Source organism: Raphanus sativus, chromosome 3 (genome assembly GCF_000801105.2).
Source record: "Raphanus sativus cultivar WK10039 chromosome 3, ASM80110v3, whole genome shotgun sequence".
NCBI lineage: Eukaryota > Viridiplantae > Streptophyta > Magnoliopsida > Brassicales > Brassicaceae > Raphanus > Raphanus sativus.
Genome location: NC_079513.1, coordinates 15,683,740 through 15,703,454, shown reverse-complemented (window position 1 = coordinate 15,703,454; position 19,715 = coordinate 15,683,740). Strand labels below are relative to the sequence as shown.

The 19,715-nt window shown below is 34.9% G+C and overlaps 2 protein-coding genes across 4 annotated transcripts; one reads left to right on the top strand and one right to left on the bottom strand.

Annotated features, from left to right (window-relative positions):
- Nucleotides 1-1,680: 1,680 nt before the first annotated feature.
- LOC108847829 (uncharacterized) lies at nucleotides 1,681-7,401 on the top strand. Of its 2 annotated transcripts, none has more exons than XM_018621176.2 (16): nucleotides 1,681-2,138; nucleotides 2,867-3,042; nucleotides 3,332-3,473; nucleotides 3,574-3,626; nucleotides 3,742-3,885; nucleotides 3,960-4,064; nucleotides 4,154-4,279; nucleotides 4,439-4,636; nucleotides 4,902-5,008; nucleotides 5,099-5,261; nucleotides 5,345-5,410; nucleotides 5,529-5,622; nucleotides 5,962-6,074; nucleotides 6,314-6,384; nucleotides 6,572-6,713; nucleotides 6,808-7,401. In XM_018621176.2, the coding sequence occupies exons 1-16, from the start codon at nucleotides 1,796-1,798 to the stop codon at nucleotides 7,210-7,212; spliced, it is 2,448 nt and encodes an 815-aa protein (XP_018476678.1). In that variant the 5' UTR covers nucleotides 1,681-1,795; the 3' UTR covers nucleotides 7,213-7,401. The 2 variants fall into 2 exon arrangements, with proteins under 2 accessions (XP_018476678.1, XP_018476677.1); XM_018621175.2 differs by having other exon boundaries at nucleotides 2,864-3,042.
- Nucleotides 7,402-15,142, bottom strand: LOC108846189 (MLO-like protein 12). 2 transcript variants are annotated; one of them, XM_018619413.2, is made up of 15 exons: nucleotides 15,010-15,142; nucleotides 14,784-14,841; nucleotides 14,396-14,640; nucleotides 14,192-14,308; nucleotides 14,051-14,111; nucleotides 12,641-12,729; nucleotides 12,462-12,536; nucleotides 12,232-12,326; nucleotides 12,030-12,079; nucleotides 11,895-11,935; nucleotides 11,603-11,776; nucleotides 11,452-11,487; nucleotides 11,291-11,358; nucleotides 11,145-11,205; nucleotides 7,402-8,065 (listed from the first exon to the last, which is right to left on the bottom strand). In XM_018619413.2, the coding sequence occupies exons 1-15, from the start codon at nucleotides 15,124-15,126 to the stop codon at nucleotides 7,625-7,627; spliced, it is 1,728 nt and encodes a 575-aa protein (XP_018474915.1). In that variant the 5' UTR covers nucleotides 15,127-15,142; the 3' UTR covers nucleotides 7,402-7,624. The 2 variants fall into 2 exon arrangements, with proteins under 2 accessions (XP_018474915.1, XP_018474916.1); XM_018619414.2 differs by having other exon boundaries at nucleotides 11,291-11,352.
- Between the last annotated feature and the right edge of the window lie 4,573 nt (nucleotides 15,143-19,715).

The window sequence follows — 19,715 nt, the reverse complement described above, 5'->3', positions numbered from 1 at the left end:
ATAATTTTTCATTGGTGTATTAGAGATATAAAGTGAAACCTCTATAAATTAATAATGTTGGGACTATACCAAAACTATAATTTTTTATTAATTTATAGAGATTATTAATTTATCGAAATACTAATTGAACCAAAAACTCAATTTGAGACTATGAAATTATACTAATTTATAGAGATATTAATTTATAGATTATTAATTTAAAGATGTTATACTGTAACTGTATAGTGAAAACACTAATATAATATCAACCAATACGATTTGGTTTTGACATTGTGCTTTTTGGGATTTTTTCCTAAAAGTTTTGTGAATGTCCAATGATGAATACGAAAACAAGTACTTGTACACATTTTTTAGTGGGAGAAAATGATTTTTCAAATCTGACAATTTGATTGTAAATATTTGATTGTAACCGAGATTTTAGGCATAGTAGACTCATCTTGGTGAAGAGGTTTTCCAATAATCGTTTTTTTTAAGTATAAAATTGATGTTTTTGTTATTTAAGTAAGAATATACGTTAGTATATTCTATTTAGTGTATATTCAAAGCAAACCTCGATTATTTGAACACTAAGAAATGTGTTCTGATATCTTTATTATTGAGTTTCAAAAATTCTGTATCAAGCTATTTAAAATTTTAAGATTCATCAGTATTTGATTCCAAATAATTGTTTTTTAATTAAAAGGGGTTTTGTGTTTAAGATAATTATAGTTTAATGATGGGAGGAAACATGTTCTTAAGTTATTTGGTTAATTGAATCAATTGTTTAGGAAATAACCAGACCAAAAAGTCAAAATTGTATAATGACTGGCTAAGAATTCGTGTAAAAAAAAGGATTCATGTAATATTTGTATTTTTTTTTCAACCTACTCAGTTTAAGTTTGTATAAGTTGATGGAAAAAAGGATTAGCTTAATATTTGTATTTTTTTGCAACCTACTCGTGTAATATTTATATTTTTAATAACATGTGTAATATTTATTTTTGTTTTTATCTATTTATATTTTTATTTTTAAGAACTTAGACTCGTGTTATATTTATATTGGAGACATTTATTGTATTCATTTGACTATAATAAAGGAGAGGGATTATTATATTTTTACTATGATATAATATAAATATGATAATGTGAGTATATTCTAACGAAAAGAACATATATTTTGTTTAATAGATGCATAGACATAGATCTTATAGTGGAGTTAAATGATAGATAGTTGATATTAAACTCTTTAAGGAAATATTTAAATAAAAGGTTAGACTAAGAATATTTATGTGAAGTCCAATTTAAAAATCCACCTAGAAAAAGTTATAATGTTTCTGTTTTAATAAGATAGATTTCACAATTATATAAATTATTTTATTAAGGATAATAATAAATTTCCCCACTTTATTAGTTTATGGACATTTCTTTTATGTATTAGTTATTATTGGCACATTTGCTTTGTTGTGTGTTTGGAGCTCTTGGATTCTCAAGCCAATAGACCCTGGTTTACACATGACTTTCTAAGTGTTCTCCAACTTCCGATTGAAATTGCTCGGTATAGCAACCTTCTCACTATAAAGCCCGCGACAGCATCCCTGTCTTATTGTCTGATATATAAATACTTGATAATGGGCTTCGGCCCATTAAAATCAAACCTTATCTCGACTCTCTGAAGCTCTCCTCCTCCAAAGCCTACGTGGACCACTCCTCTCCTCCACATACAAAATCGAAACCAAAAAATCAAAATTCAGACAAATGATCTCTCGCTGTCACTCTCCATGTCTCTAACCTAACTTATTTTTCTCCGATCAATATCATGGCGTCTGTATCGCCTCCGTCGCCCTCTTGCTCAACCATACGCACGCCAGTTCGACGCTCCCCTCCTCGAGCTTTCGCCGTTTCCGAACTGAGGCGATTAAAACAAAGGAGAACGGTACTGCCACCTGTCGCCGTCGGTCTAAGCCGCGTGGCAGATGTTGTACGCAATGACGTTGAGTTCCTGAAGAATAAAATCGGCATCGGGATAAAATGGGCCAACGTGGCTTTCCGTGTCCCCGAAGTGACTAAATCCGCCGAGGAGGTGTTTTGGCTAAGGCATCTTGAGGATTCAGCTTCTCCGCCTTTGGAGCAACCTTCTTTGCCTCAGCATTCGTACTCAGGTTTTGGTTTTAAGCTAGAGGAATATTCGCTTCTTAATTAGATATATAAGAAATTAGGTCTGGCATTGGGGGTATTCGGTTTGGTTCGGTTCGGTTATGGGGTTTAGGATCCATTTAAGAACCGAGGAAATTTTGGTTTGGGTCGGTTTGGGTAGCTCTGCTTCGGTTTTTCGGGCAATTCAATGAAAAATATCGGGTAATTCGGATAAAAATGTTGCAATTTGGATATTTCGGGTAAAACTGTTGAATAATTCGGAGTATTTTGGATATTTTGGATAGAAATGTTTGGATACTCTCTGGTGATAGTTTTCTTCAAATACTTTTGGATATTTTAGTGGGTCTATAAATTAATTTTATAGATAATTTGGTTATTTTTATAGATATAGTTAGTATTTTTTTGGTATTAATTTTTTAATTTCATATATACGGACATCCATTCGGTTCAAATTTTTTGTAGGAACCAGTCGGTTACTTGTGAAATCAGGTCCGGTTTGGTTTTCTTGTTCAGTTTGGTTCAATTCCTTCTTTCGGATCTCGGATAAAATGCCTAGACCTATAAGAAATGATGACTGTGATTGAAAAGTTGAGGGGCCTTAGGGTCAGAGTATCAGGGAAATCTGATTACTTGATCAACGAGAATACTTGTCTTATAAATAACTAGATAAATACATTGTTCTCTGTTAGTGGCAAGTATTTGCTGATTCACAGTTCAAACCCTTTGGCAGCAGGGCTCACTGGGGTGGATTTGTTAATGGCTGATGTCAAAGCCTTGGAGGCGTATGCTGGTTACATTTACTGCCTTTCTAAGATGTGGTCGAGACCACTTCCTGAAGTATATGATCCCCAAGCTGTTGCAGATTACTTTAATTGCAGGCCGCATGTCGTTGCCTTTAGGCTTCTGGAGGTATCTGCCAAGAGTTTTGGTTTAATTCTCGAAACTAATCACTGAATCCTTTTAAAAGTTTGATAATTATACTTGAGATAATGATATCTGATGAGGTTTTCGTTATTGTATCTTCCATTGAAACAAAAATGACTTCAAGTTGCATAGATTCTCCACTGGATACTAGTTTCAAGAATGTCTTTAATAGTTTCTATTGGCGGGAATAGTATAACAGCTCACTTTAGTATTCTTGCTTTGTTTGAGAGACAGAAGTGTGGATAATGGTTTTAATCTAATGCTAATGTATTAGGTGTTTTCTGCGTTCATGATTGCTGCCATCAGATTACGGACATCCGAATCAGACAAAGGCAAGAATTTGGAAGCTTCAGGGCAGAAATTTGGGATGGTGTTGAAAGAAACCATGCTACATTTGGGCCCCACTTTCATCAAAGGTTTGGTGATTCACATATTATTTTGAAGTATCAAACTATCTATACAGTTCGACACTTTGCTCTGTTATGAATGATGCTTCCTTCTTTTCTGCCCGTCCAGTTGGTCAATCCCTTTCCACGAGGCCAGATCTCATTGGGACTGAAACCGCCAAGGTCAGATAGAAGCTATGTTTATGTTTGTGCTGGTCCAGTTGTTCTTTAGCGACGTATCCATCTGACTATGTTTGTTTTCATATGTTATTAACTGGATTGTGATTTGGAACTGCAGGAACTATCTGAACTGCATGATAGAATCCCTCCGTTTCCATGGCCGGAGGCTTCAAAAGTCATTCAAGAGGAATTAGGGGCTCCTGTTGAATCATTCTTTAGTCAGTTCTCTCAAGAAACTGTAGCAGCAGCATCTTTTGGTCAGGTATTCACTTTAGTTTCTGTCTGGAGTAAGCATCATGTTGGAGGCAAGCCTAATACTTGATATGCTATTTTTAGGTCTACCGAGGAAGAACTCTGGATGGTTTAGATGTTGCAGTGAAAGTTCAACGTCCTGATCTGAAACATGCAGTGCTACGCGACATTTACATTCTGCGACTTGGGGTTTGTGTGAAAATCTCCCAAAGTATTCTCATATCGTTCTGCTTGAATAATGCTTAGTTATATGATGTAACCTTTTATTGTTGTTGTAGTTGGGTGTATTGAGAAAAATAGCAAAGAGAGAAAATGACATTCGTGTATATGCCGATGAGCTTGGGAAGGGGTTGGCTGGAGAATTGGACTTCACTTTAGAGGCTGCCAATGCCTCTGAATTTCGGGTACTGGACAACGTTAAGAACCAAAGTTAATACTTTCTGCTTCTTTTGATAGAGAAGTGTAGCTTTCTGTGTACCTCTAAGTTGCTAGTATCTATCCTCTTTCCTTAACAGCAAGCCGCTTGTTTCCTTTGACTGACCAAAGTACTTTGTTTCTTGAAGGAAGCACACTCACGGTTTTCCTATATACGGGTTCCAAAAGTGTATCAACATCTAACTCGCAAAAGAGTTTTGACCATGGAGTGGATGGTTGGTGAAAGCCCAACCGATTTACAAGCAATAACTACTGGTTACGCTGAAGATGACACTCAGAGTCATGAGAGACAAAAACTGGAAGCGAGAAGACGTCTTCTTGATCTGGTAAGCTAACATAACAACCTCCTGATATTATATTTTTTATGTTAACTAGTAAAGGCATGTGACTGTTTATAGATTTTAGTTTGACACTACTACAATGTAGTCAGTGAAAAAAGTGGAATCAATCTTGCAGCTGCCTTGAGTTGGTTGATTCAAATTGCATTTTCAAACTAATTTGTTCTTATTTTTGTTAATTGGTAGTATTGTTTTATTGGAATACACTATACTTAATGGCTTTGATATTTCTCTTAAATTTTTCATTGTATAGGTGAACAAAGGAGTAGAGGCAACTCTAGTGCAACTCCTTGACACAGGTATCTTGCATGCGGATCCACATCCTGGAAATTTGCGTTACACGACATCAAGACAAATAGGGTATCTCCTTGACCATTCATCAGCATAACTCAGAAAAAATGACTGTGACAGGGTGATTGTTATTTCATAACAACGTGTTTCTATGCAAAGGTTTCTGGACTTTGGTTTAGTTTGTCGGATGGAAAGGAAGCACCAGCTTGCCATGCTCGCATCAATAGTTCACATCGTGAATGGTGATTGGTCCTCTCTTGTTGAAGCGTTGACTGATATGGATGTCATCAGGCCAGGCGTCAACACGCGTCGTTTTACGCTGGTATATATCTACTATACTCAAATATTTTTCTATAAGATGAATATTCTCACATCTGAATATGTTTCATAAAAATGATAATACAGGATCTGGAATTGGCGTTGGCAGAGGTTGAACTCAAAAATGGGATTCCTGATATCGAATTCACCAAGGCGAGACATGTTTTTCAAAAATAATATATATTTGCTTGTATCTCGTACAAGACAATGCAACCAATCTTCTGATAAGTACTACTGGATTCGCTAACTTTTTTTTTTTTCCATTTTTCAGGTGCTTAGTAAAATAGTCCAAGTGGCCCTGAAGTATCAGCTACGCATGCCACCATACTTCACACTTGTCCTGCGTTCTCTTGCTTGCTTGGAAGGTACTTGTCATTCAATCCCTGGTTTCTCTTTTGTTTGATGGTTTTGATTATCATGGCGAGAAGAAACGAAATATCATTCAAGCATGTTTTGATTATGTCAAGAGACAATCCACCTTTTCAGCTCGTATATCTGCATGGATCAAATTTGTGTATGGTAAAAATAATATATTCTCTCAACCTGGTGTCCCTTTGTTACATGACTGAGATAGATACCAATAAATGTTAATTCATGAAGTGGAGATAAATGTTATTCATTTTTTTCATCTCTTTCTAGCTATGCTTGGTTTCCTTAACATGGCTGAGTTGCGTCATGTTTTAGTTGTATTCATGTATTTCCAGGTCTGGCTGCAGCTGGAGATCCAAATTTTAAGACTTTTGAAGCTGCATACCCTTTTGTGGTTCAAAAACTCCTCACTGAAAATTCAGCTGCAACAAGGAAAATTCTTCATTCGGTAATACTATAAGTTTCTAGTGCTACTTAAGTGACTTCTTAGATTCACAGCAAAATAAGACAAAACATTGTTTATAAAACTTAATAGCAGTGGAAAATCTGACTATATATCATTAGTAGTAAAAATTTGCGAGTTCAGTTACATATCCTTTCTGGAATTTACACTTGTTGATTTTCACTATGCATTCTCTTTTAGGTAGACTGAATCAATTTTCTCAACTTTCCTGTTGGTGTCTGTAGGCAGTTCTGAACCGAAAAAAGGAGTTCAGATGGGAAAGGGTTGCTCTTTTCCTGAGTAAAAGCTCTGCGAGGTATAATGAATCAGACGTTTGACCCTAATCATTTGGTTTAAGTCTATTTATCTTACTTATGGCTCTACTGCAGAATGATTAGATTTTGAATGATGTTTTAAATGCAAATCCTTTCTTATTTATATCTGTTTATTGTTTGTTAGTATTTTAGGTCTCTCTGTAATAACTTATTTGATACCTACTCTAGGAAAGGTTCATCATCAAGGGATGAAACTTCTGTCCATAGCAGTTCCAATCAAACGGAAAAAGATGTTGACACTGTAAGTTTGGTCATGAAGCTTTTGGCATCCAAAGACGGCGTGGTTCTTAGAAGACTCTTAATGGCTGCGGTTAGTTTCTTCATTTGTGGTTTAATTCAATATGACAATCTCTTAAAGATCGTAACGTTAGGAACTTATCATGGTTCTCTGCTTTGATAAACAGAACGGGGCTTCACTGATCAGGGCATTTATTTCAAGTGAGGCACATGCCATCCGCAAGAAACTTTGCACAACGGTTGCAGACACACTGTACCAATGGATGGTCGGGATCTCCGGAGTTAACTCCCTTAAATTCATCTCTCTTTCAGACCAACCACCATCTTCAGGAACCAACAGTACAGTAAAAGATTTCCAGAGTTTGATGGGTGACAAACGTGTCAGAGTGATACTGAGAAAGATACTTGGATCCGCAAAGAGTGACCGAGTGTTGACGCTCAAATTCTGCTTGACGTCCTTTGTTATGTTTCTCACCGCCTCTGCTCTTGCTTGCCATCGGTTTGTAATCTCTGTCTCTGAAGGTTATGTCAATTACTTAACTCTGTCTGCTCCTGTCGCACTTCGTACCTGAACAGAACCAGAAGCATCTAATGTATATTGTTGTCAAGCCCACAGGCAAAAGATTCCATAGAAAGTCTCCAAGATTTGAGTGTATAGATTCGGCTCCATGTCTAATACTATCAAACAATTGTTGTCAGAGTTGTAATGATATGACTATATGTTACTATTACAAGATTAATATTCGAGACATCAAGAACCTTATGCTCTGCTTTAAGAAGGATAACAAAAGCAAAGTCTCAAAATGCTTTAAGAAATTTAAGTTGATGAGAACATTGTCCGTCTTTTTAAAATTTAACATTAAACGTTTTTGATTTTTATTTCTGACAGCAAATATATAGAAGAAGAAATGAACGAGAAGTGTTCGTTCCAGAGTTTACATGATTTACAAAGAATGAACAAACAGGTAAAGTATAGAACCCATATCACTTCTTGAAAGTGAACTCTGACAATTCAACCTTGACATGCTCAGTAATCTCGATCTCTTCTCTAACAGGACTAGCTACTTCAGCACGGAGATGCTGACTGTTGCTGTTATCACATTCTGCAATCTCAAAGTGGGGAGAGACATTTTGAGATTCAAGATCAAGGAAAGGCTGATGGCCATGGCCTTGGCCGCCAAAATCAGAGAATCTAGGAGAAGTAGAGGCAGTGAAGCTGGTTTGATGATCAAAGCTGCGGTTATGTTTGTGAAGGAGATGATGCCTAGGTGACGTGCCATGTGTTGGTGTGGTGGGGCGGCTAGAGAGAGGTGTGTTGGACCCTGAGTTTCCATGCTTGGTCTGTTTCTTGGCTGTGTTGTGCCATTTTTTCAATGCACTGACTACCCTGTCGTTGAATATGGTCGGTCTCATTGAAGTTCCCATCTACAGTTACAATTTGGTGTTAGAGAATCATACATAGACAACTTGGGACCTAATAATGAACTATATATATGACATGCATCAGTCTAATGCATTGCCTTTGATCTTGAGTTCGAAATATCTAAACACTACATGATATATCATGCATGATTTTTTTTTTTTGTGTGTTTAACAGTGGAACTCCGGCATTAAGCTCACAACTTTTCAGGCATGGAGTCAATCTTTAGTTTTTTGAATTAAAAAATAAATTTTCTCAGTTGTAGTTTGGACCCGGGAGACCGGGACACAATATAACTAACCGTTTAGTTCACTCATTACTAAATAATGAGTTTTGATTGTATCAAATGAAGATGTATATTCTGTATCAGTTCGTGAAGTACTACAGGAGGTAGTACATGTATGTGTCATGAAGATGGGCTGAGTTGGAGTTCGTGTTTTGTGATATCGGTGGGCTTGATAAGCTTGGAGAAGAAATAATATATTTACTGGAATATTTACATTAAGTGTAAACGGTATTACTTGAAGAGAAAAAGGCAAGAGAGTTATTTCCTAAAGAGAAAATGGAAAGTTGCTTAAGTTGCTTTTGGAAGAACTTGTGGAGCAAGTTCTGGTTATCTACATAAGGAGGACGTGCCTCCATAGAGAAAGGTGTCTCTGCTAAAAAGAAGAAAAGTTGAGAGATCGTTCTGGTATTGCTTGTGTGATCAAGTCTTTGGTGTCACTGCTCTGCGTTAGGTGTTGACGTAGTTGGTGAAGTACTTCCGAGAAGTGGAAGATTGAAGTCTGGACTCAGGGGGAGTTTAGCTCGGGGTTTGGAGGATCCTGATAAACAAAAGTCTAGACTCTAGGGTGAGTTTTAGCTTAGGATTGGGCTAATCCTAAAGGATTCTTGTAATAGAAAAGATTGGTGTAAGACTTTCTTGTTCTAGTGAATTCGAAAAGATAAACTTGTGTCTTTTACTTTCTGCACTTTAATTCTCTGCTCTCGCTACATTAACAAGTGGTATCAGAGCGGGTCACCTAAGTTACTGGTGTGATCTGGGAGAGTGAGGATAGAAACTGGTTCAGAAAGAAGGACATAGTTGCAAGTAGATCTTGAAGATCAATGGAGAGAGCTAAGTTGCCTTTCAAGAAGCGTTTTTCAAGGAATGGGCAAAACATATCTTCTATGGAGTTCATGGTTGATGATTACATGAAGGAAAAAAGAACAAGAGGAAGATTTGGTAATTTCCCAAAGGTTCTACAGTGCCTTGAATGCAAAGGTTTTGGGCATGTACAAGCTGAATGTACAAATCTGCAGAAGCGTAAGAAGAAGATAGTCACCAAGAGTGATTCTGATGATGGTAAGGAGTTGAAGAACTTGGTGGCGTTCACAACTTTTGTTCCTGGTTCTAAGACAAAATCTGCAACGGGATCTGCGTCAGCGTCTGCGTCAGGGTCTTCATGTGAAGGTGATGATGATGCTGTAAGTGATGATGATGATGGAGAGTTTGATCTTGCTGGGAATTATGAAAGGCTGTATGAGAATTGGCTCAAGCAGGTTGAGACGAATTCAGAGCTGGCTAAGGAGAAGGTCAAGCTAGAAGCTCAAGTTGCTGAAACACTTAAGTATGCCTCAGAGAAAGAAGAAGAAGCACGACAGGCTGGTGCTCAACTTGCAGAGACTCAAAAGGGTTTGAAGATGCTGAATGGTGGGACGAAGCAGCTAGATCATCTGCTCAGTATTGGAAAGAGTGATCGATGTGGCCTTGGATACCAAGGAGAATGTTCTACAGCTGAAGGTGTTTTTATATCAGCAGGGAAAACTGGGGATTTAGCTACGTCTGCTAAAGAGCCAGAGGTTAAGGTGTCTGCAGAGAAGACATCCAATGGAAAGACTGCAGTAAAGACTGCAACTGATGTGAAAAACGCGACTGCTACGCGTACTGCTACGGCAACTGCTACGGTGACTGTTCCAGAGAGAGTTTCTGGATTGAAGAGTACATCTCCACGAAAGTGGCAGCCTGTTTGTCATCACTGTGGTGTGGTTGGGCACATTAGGCCAAGGTGTTTCAAGTTGCTGAGGGAGAAGAATCAGATGGTGCAAGCTTATGGTGTTTATGGTATGAGGAGTCATGGTCCTATATGTTATTCTTGTGGAGTTCAAGGGCATATTCGACGTGAGTGTTTCAAGCCAGTTCAAGGAGCTAATCATGGAGGATTTGGGCTCAGGAATACGTGGTCTAGGAGATTTGATCACTATTTAGATGGTGGAATGAGATTTCCTCCTTACTTTGGAGGATATAGATCTTCATATTAGTTTTTGACAATGATGTGACTCATAGGGGGAGATTGAAGACGTGGTCTTTTGTCTAGAGGTGATGAGTTCACATGCATAGTCAAAAAGGGGGAGATTGAAGATGTATATTCTGTATCAGTTCGTGAAGTACTACAGGAGGTAGTACATGTGTGTGTCATGAAGATGGGCTGAGTTGGAGTTCGTATTTTGTGATATCGGTGGGCTTGATAAGCTTGGAGAAGAAATAATATATTTACTGGAATATTTACATTAAGTGTAAACGGTATTACTTGAAGAGGAAAAGGCAAGAGAGTTATTTCCTAAAGAGAAAATAGAAAGTTGCTTAAGTTGCTTTTGGAAGAACTTGTGGAGCAAGTTCTGGTTATCTACATAAGGAGGACGTGCCTCCATAGAGAAAGGTGTCTCTGCTAAAAAGAAGAAAAGTTGAGAGATCATTCTGGTGTTGCTTGTGTGATCAAGTCTTTGGTGTCACTGCTCTGCGTTAGGTGTTGACGTAGTTGGTGAAGTACTTCCGAGAAGTGGAAGATTGAAGTCTGAACTCAGGGGGAGTTTAGCTCGGGGTTTGGAGGATCCTGATAAACAAAAGTCTAGACTATAGGGTGAGTTTTAGCTTAGGATTGTGCTAATCCTAAAGAATTCTTGTAATAGAAAAAATTGGTGTAAGACTTTCTTGTTCTAGTGAATTCGAAAAGATAAACTTATGTCTTTTACTTTCTGCACTTTAATTCTCTGCTCTCACTACATTAACATCAAACACAACGTTTAGTAATTTGAATTGTATACCTGAGTCACAAGAGCATAGAGAGGTAGAGTGATGTAGCTGCATATAACTTGTATCAATACCCTGTCGTATAGAACAAGAAGTTTAGTGTAAAGATACAAAAAATACTATATAAGTGTTTTAGGTATTATTTGAGGAGTTAACAAACCCCATGATGATCCTGATCGCAATATCTTCAGTTTTGTCGTGGAAGCAGTTTTTAAGAGTGAACTCGTACTGCAAAATTAATACAAAAACTAATCATCAACTATTTTATTGAAAACACCCTTTTTGATTTTTTTTTTTCAGAAGAGATGGATTGTTACTAACAGTGCTCCAAACGAAGAAAGCCAGTTGAAATGCATTCTGTAAGAAAAGATACATAGAATTATTTTCCTTAGAAAAAAAAAACAACTCAAAATACATAAGATACATATCATAATTTAACTCAAAAACATATGATAAATTATATTAGTTATACCGTGAAAAGAACCAAGTGAATGAGGAAGAGAATGAAACGAGGACGACCAAACCAAAAGAGATCATCACCAGGTTCAACCACAGGAGCTCCTTTAACCACATCTCCTTTATCTTGAATCCTCAATCCTAACTTCGATATTATCACTTGAAGTTTTGCTCCTACTATTAATATCACCTTCATGTCATTGAACATACCAAAACCATACAATATCATTAATACTATATGTTCACAGTCACAGCTGCATAACCAAATCAAATGAAAAGCATGAAGTAAAGTGTTTATAATAACTTACAAACAAAGGGAGGAAAGGCAGCCAAAAGTAGGATTCCCATCCTATTATGATTTTAAAAGAAATATAAGTTTATATCAATTTGATATATACTTTGCTTAATTACTTAAAATGGATTGATAAAGAATTAGGACCAACCATGTGTATTAGTCAATATGAATAAGACAGCAATGCACCAGATCACTGGGCTGCATTTCCATTCACACACAATAACTTATTTAATCAGAAATTTATAAAATTTGTAGAAAATTAGTTAATAATTGGAAGAAAATATCAATGACTTTGATTTAAATAAAGACAGTGACTAACCTTTTTTTTTTGAAAAAAAAAAGTGACTAACCTTATACCGACAACAGCCTTGAAATCTTCTTCCAAAGATCTTTGAATGTACTTTTGAAAATCGAAACGAGCTTCACTTCCTGCTGGCATATGCGCCTGCACCCATTCAATATTATAAAAAAAATGAACTTAAAATTCAATTCTAGAATTGAATAATGTATAGTAATGTTTTTTTGGGATCAAGAGTAGTAAAATGTTGACTATTTTTCGAATAAAGTAACTATTATTCACCATTATAAAGCCATGTCGTAGTGTAAGATAATCCACTTTTGTCACTGATCCAAAGAACTGTCTGAAGAAACATGTCTGCATGCTCACCATTTATCCATTTTTTTTTTTGTAATTTAAAACCAAATTATAGGAAAAAATAAAAGTAAACAATTTAGAAGAATATATAAATGAGAACTTACAGTCCACAGGGTAAAGGAATACTTGCTCCATATATTCAAATGTCTACGTCCAAAAGATGTATCTCTTGCAAATCTGAACCTCTCTGGATCTACAATATTTAATTGAATTAAATAAGAGGAGTACATAACTCATGTAGATAACAAAAAGTTACGGTACATTCGGGATTAAATCTATTTATTAAAATATCTATTGATATATGTGTGGTCTAATTATTTTAATAGAATAGATTAACTTTTTTATTAATTATTTATAAAAAATATTATACAAAGAAAAACATAAATATGATTAAAACACAAAAATATAAAAACTAAACTTCTAAAAACTATAAAACAAAAAATATACCCTCTATTTTAAAGGCAGATCATAATCTGGTCAATATTATTAAAACAAAAATATGACCTATTAATATAGGTGTAGACATAGTCTAACTATTTTAATATAATTATTAAATTTTTTTATTAATTATTTAAGAAAAATATTATATAAATAAAAACACAAATATAATTAAAAACACGAATATAATTTTTTTTTTTAAATATAAAACAAAAAATATAGTCATCCTTTTAAGAGCGGATCAGATCTAGTCAATATTATTAAAACAGAAACATGACATATTGATATAGGTGTGCTCCAACTATTTTAATACAATTATAAAATATTTTATTAATTATTTAAAGGAAATATAATACAAAAAACAAAAATATGATTAAAACATAAATATAAAAATTAAATTTCTAAAAAATATAAAACAAAAAATAAACCCGTCTGGACGGATCATAATCTAGTATTCTATTAATTCAGTAGCATGACCAGTTGATAAAAGGTAGTGTCCAACTTAAAAAATATAACTGCATTTAAAATATAACAGCGTAATATAATATTTACTGCATCTAAGAAAAACATAACCACTTTCATGTTGAAAAAATGTATCACCTTCCATAACTAATTAAACTCTTATTTTGCGGATTATGTATATGTCAACAAATAACAAATATCAAAGTTAAACTTTTCAAAGAAAAAAATTAAAATCCCATTTAGAGTCGAGATAGATAAATAGACAGAGCCTGGGCATAGGTGATGTAATAGTTTGAATAAAGGAATGATAAGCATTACTCATTTGAAACTTTCAAGAAAATATATCAGAATCTAGTTGTTTATTATAAGTCAAACTGTTCTCGTTGGATGTTCTACTCATGATTGTAAAATTCAATAAAAAGTATACGAGTGTGAGAGATATGGATGAATAAACAAATCCAGGTGATAGGTGATCATGCATGATGTTAACGTGCCAAAGTCAAACACCGACTTATCCGGAAATACTCATTTCATTTTTTTCTTTTCATGATATACTACTACAACTCTAAAGAAAACACTAGAGATGAGAGAATGGCCAATATGTTTGTGCATACCATTGGCATATTGGTACTCAATTGTTTTGGTCTCTCTTTCCCATGATTTCCATTTCTTCATCTGTATATTACATTACAAAGTTAAACACATACATAATTAGATATATATGCACTTGTGAAAAATGTCTAGAAAAAAATTACCTTGGTTTTTCCCAAAGCATAGGTTATAACGCAGTAAAGAATATGAAATACAGCGAGCACGAAGATGAATATATGCAATTGGTGAATACCATATGCAGATACTAATGCTACTTTCCCCTGGAAAAATAATATCTCACAAGGAAAATAAATCAGGAAAATTAATTAAGAAGTTAAAAGTAATCAATAACTAAAACAAAAGTATACCTTTTCTGCGCACTTGTCATAACCCTTGGTGGCTAAACTTCGACGAGGACTATAAAAGTCGTTGAAGTCATAGTCTTCAAGAACCTCACGACCATCGTCGATATAATCTTTACCATACTTAGCTACCTCTTGTTGGCTACTACAAGGATGCCAAGTCGCAGCTACTCTTTCTGGAATGCAAATTTGGGAGACTGGTGATTGCAATACGACAAGTAGAAGAGATATGAATCCCAGTAGCATCAATTCTATTTTCACCACAAAACCAAAAAGAAAAACACAAAAGTTAGTTGGAAATTCAAATAGAAAAAAGTTTGATCAAGTTGTGATTTACAAGCCACATAATCCAAACTTTTGATAATAACTTTTTTTATAGAAGAGTAAGACTTGCCTGCTTTAACCTTTTCAAGAGCTTCATATAATGCCTTCTTGTTCTTCCTTTTAAACCACTTCAAAGATTGAAACAAAAAAAAATAAAGACTATGGGATATACCGACTAGATTTCCATCTTTTAGTAAAGAAAAATAGAGAAATGATGTAATAAATCGTATATCTTTTTTATCATAAAGGAAGATTTGGATGATATAAAGCTGGAAACAGAGATCAAATTTACGTACGTGACCAATATAGTGCAAGAAATATTCGATCATGATAGAGATGAAAAGAATAACGAAGCAAACAGCAGCAAGAGCCCATGTTGGTGTCTCTTCTAGTGATCTATCTTTTATTGCCATTACTTTCACTTCTCAAAACTCTTTAACTCTCTGATCAGCTTTTAAGGTTTCACAAGTTTTATAATAAGGGGAAAAGGAGAAGAAAGTAATATAGCTTTTGTCTCTGTTATGTCCCATATATGTACACATGTTAAAATAAAATGATAACATTTTTATTATTAGAACAAGATACAAGGTGCACAAAAAAAAAAGAACAAGAAACATATAGACATGCGCTGTGAATAATTTGCAAAGAGAATATAAGAAAGTCAAACAAGTGACAGCTGCAATCCTTATATTTTACTAAACTCGTTGCATGGTTTTGATTAATATATTTTTCTATAATAAACTACAAAAATGTTGGTTTTCAAAAGGAAAAATTGGCGTATATACCATCACGCGCCATCGATATTAAGAAAGTAACATTCAGTTGTGAAACTAATTTCCATTCCAGAATTGCCCCTATTCCTACATACCTAACCTGACACTAGTTATGCCACAAAGTCTGTAATCCAACTTCCATCTACTGTTTGCTTTAGACAAATAGTCATCTTCTTATTTTTACCTGTTTTTCTCTTTCGTTCTCTCTCATGTCCTATTTCATATTTTTCTTTTTTTTCTTCTTTTTCTCCTCACATATGAAACGATTCTTATTATTTCACTCTCATCTCACCTTTGATTTCACCATCTGTTTTATATAAAGATTCAATTTCTTTTGAGACTGGTTGATTAAAAACATTTACAGAGTTGATTTCTTTTGGTGAATTTTTTTTGTATTTAAAATCGAGACTAGCCACTGCGTTCGGGCTTCTTCTTCACCTGCGGACAACACCTGTCTCTGTTGTTCGTCCGCGTCGATGGCTCGAGCTCAGCCAACATCGTTGTTCACTCCGTTGTGTTCTCAGCCTTCGTTGTCGTCCAAATTAGCCTCACCGCAGAGTTGATCGCAAAAGCTTAGATGGTCTGTTTTGCTTTATTACATGTATGGTCCTTAAATTTTGCCTCTTTTCTCCATTTGATCCCAACACTTTTGGATTTGCAGATATAACCTCATTGATTATTGTTAAAACTAAAATTTTGCTTTAACTTTTCTCGTTTAACAATATGTATTATTGTTAACTACAAAATTTGCTTCTAACATTATGTTTATCGGTTAACATTGATCAGATGTACTTATTACAATTATTGCTTACATACTAATGTTATTGTTTAATAATAAATTATACGTTAAATTTAACATCTACAAAATCATGTAACATCTACATGTTTTGTTAACAAGTTAAAATTTTAATGTTAACAAATTGTGTACCATGTTAACGAGACTATAGTTGATGTTATTTTACAGTTTACAAATTTTGTATCATGTTACAAAATTTGTTAACTCGCTAACATATTTTGTAACATGTAAACAAATTTTGTATCTTGTTACAAAATTTGCTAACCCTCTAATATATTTTGTAACATGTTTAGTGGTCAAATTATTGATTAGTTATAATGTATTTCATCATAAATCCGGAAAAAGTATTTATCAGATTTTTTATTTTTTCATAAGTATATAGTATAGTTTTATGCTGAGAAAATGATTTACACATAAATTTATAGGTGAAAAAAAAATTAAAAAGAAAAATAGTGTAAAAATAAAGAAATGAAGTGTGAAAAAAAGTTAAGAGAATTGTCAGAATCTTTGGACATTGAGTCCACGAGTGTTGACACAAAAAACCATAAAATTGTGTGGTTGAGATGCATTATAGGACTTAGGGTCTATAACCAATGAGAGAGAGCTAAGAGAATTGTCAGATAATTTTTCTGATTTGCACTGTATTGCAGACGTAGGATAGCATTTCAGCTTGAGGTTATTTTCGTCATAAACGAAGATGGATTGTGTGAGTTGGATCACAAACGTCAATCCATGCGTACAACGCCAATTTGAACCTCTAATATAGGTACTTGACAAATTGTCCATTTTCAAAACTGCAGCATGATACTTTAAAATCTTGATTTGTTTAAAATTCATAATTTCTGATTAAGACATGTTATATCATATAATTTAATAATTCACATATTATTTGAATTTTATTTCATTCGGACGATGAATCAACAGTTTATTGGTGGAGTGATTGTGATGGTCCAGACAAAGAAAAAGTATGTTGTCTGTTCGGTTGTTGTGTATTTAATCAAATATGAAATTTAACTTAATAGTATTTCTTTTGGTGTAAGTTTAACTTAATATTTGTTTATCTTTAGTTTAATGTTGTAATATAGCTAATTTTGTGTTCGGTATAATAGTAATATTATTATATTAATAATTTCCTATCTTTAAATTTACAATGACAGCCATTTATAAAATTCATAGTAATTGGTATTCACACAACTAAATTATTATTAATATTCGCAACGGACCGTTCACCTAATTATTCGTTTTTTTAAAATAAAATCAGGAGAATGAAGACTTTTGACTAATTGAAAGGGAAGAAGTTGTTGAGGTTATAATAAAATAAGTGGACGTGAGATGAAGAGGCTTTGGGAGGCTAGAAGTAGGGGCGCACGCCGTGTGAACTACCACTTCTAAATCTTTACCTTAAAACGAATTGTTCAATTATGAAAATCAAATAAAAATTGTAGTTGTGAAAAATACCGAAAGTTTGATGATGAGGCCACACTCGTCATCATTGTATATCTATTTCCCTTTGCGAAGATCACATAAATGATCTTTGGGCAGTTACTATACGAATAGGACTTGTCAAATATCAAATATACGATATCTAATTTTTCGATTTATTTTGGGCAATTATCTAAAATAGTACTTTTGAAGTTTTTATCTCAAAAATAACACCAGAAGAAGAAAGTCACATAAATGACATTCATTAATGAGTAAAATGTCTCTAATACCTTTATTTTAAGATTAATTAAACAAACAGAAAAAAAAAATCATAAACATTTCTCTCTCACTCTCACGCGACGACTATTCTTTTCAGTGCTGTTCGTTTGGTCGACGCAGGTCCGACGTCAGCGTCTGCGACAATGCTTTTCGTATGACGCTTGTTCGTTTCATCGACGCAGGGATCGGCGTCCAGCGTCTAGCGTCAGACGCCGAAAAAACCAGCGTCAGCGTCAAAAAATCTGCATTTTTTACCTTATTTACGATTTTACCCTTAACCTAATTCATTATTTACAAAAAAAAACCTAAAGTTTGACGCAGCCGCTACTCTTCTCCTCCATTTGACGCTTCTCACAGACCTCTAGATCTCCATCTCTCTCTCTCCATCTCGTGCTCTCTCCCCATCTCGAGCTCTCTCTCCATATCGTGCTCTCTCCATCTCTCAATCTCGTGCTTTCTCCATCTCTCCATCTCTCTCCATCTCGTGTTCTCTCTCTCTCTCCATCTCGTGCTTTCTCCATCTCGAGCTCACTCTTCATCACTCCATCTGGAAACCAACGGGACTCACCTCTTCTTTCTGTTCAGACCCCTCAGGCTCTCAAGCTCTCGACGACCCTCTTAGCACTCTCTCAACGGGACAAACATCTCGTGAACTCTCTCTCCCGTCAAACATCTCGTGAACTCTCTCGAGGTCTGTTGTTTTGTTCTGTTTGTAAAGTTGTTGTTGTTGTTTTGTAGTATTTCTGTTTGATGAGTTGAATGGACTCTTACGTGAACTGTTAATGTTGTGCAGAGCAAGAAACTCATTGACCTCAACGAGCTTCTTAGAGAGTTTGACTTTGCTTTATCCCTCTACAGCAGATGTAAGAACTGATGCTCTTTAATTGACTTCTTCATCATCTTGTGTTGCTTGTAGCTTCCTGTTTCTTGTAGCTTGTTGTTTTAATCTCTTGTGGTTATTCTTTATGTTGTCTTTGCAGGTTCTCTCGTATTTAAGCTCACTCTCTCCAAGCTCAGATACTTGAAGCCGATAGCATTCTCTTCTCTTCCCCTGAGTACAACTATTCTGTCTCAGGTAAACCCTTTTCATTGTTTGCCATAAAGATTATTTCTTTATATAAAAAAGGCTTTTGGTTTGAGGTATCTTCTCTTTAGTGTGACAGAGATTTGAATAGGGTTTAATATAGAATCCATGGTTTTGGTTTGTTTCAAGACAGTATGCTTATACCCGTTGTATTAAAAAAATCTCTCTAAACATGAGCCCTGCTTCATTATATGGTTAACTGAAATAATTTAGATGGTGCAGAGATACAATTTAACTCAATAATGAAGAAGTTTAATGGTCGTAAGATCTTTGCTTGTCACTGTCTTGTCTAAAAAAAAATCCACAGTTTAATTCTCTTGTGTTGTCTTTGCGTTTGGTTCTTCTCTGTTGCTATATGTCTGATTTTGATACTGATTTTGACTCTTCTCTTTCCTCTTGTTATTATCTTCCACAGGTCTTCAGAGCTCTCTCTCTCTTTTCTTTGCCGCAGCTCGAGCTCTCCCTCTCTCTCTTCTGTGTTTTGGTAAGATTATTTCATCCTGTGTTGTGGTTTATGGTTGTGTGTTCACTGAAACCGGATTCTTTACTTAGTTCTGAGTTTCTTTGTTTGGTAATGGTTGTGTCAGCTTTGAATGTTAGACTCTGCGTTTGATATAAGTCTTGGAAACTGGATGTTCTTTACTGCTT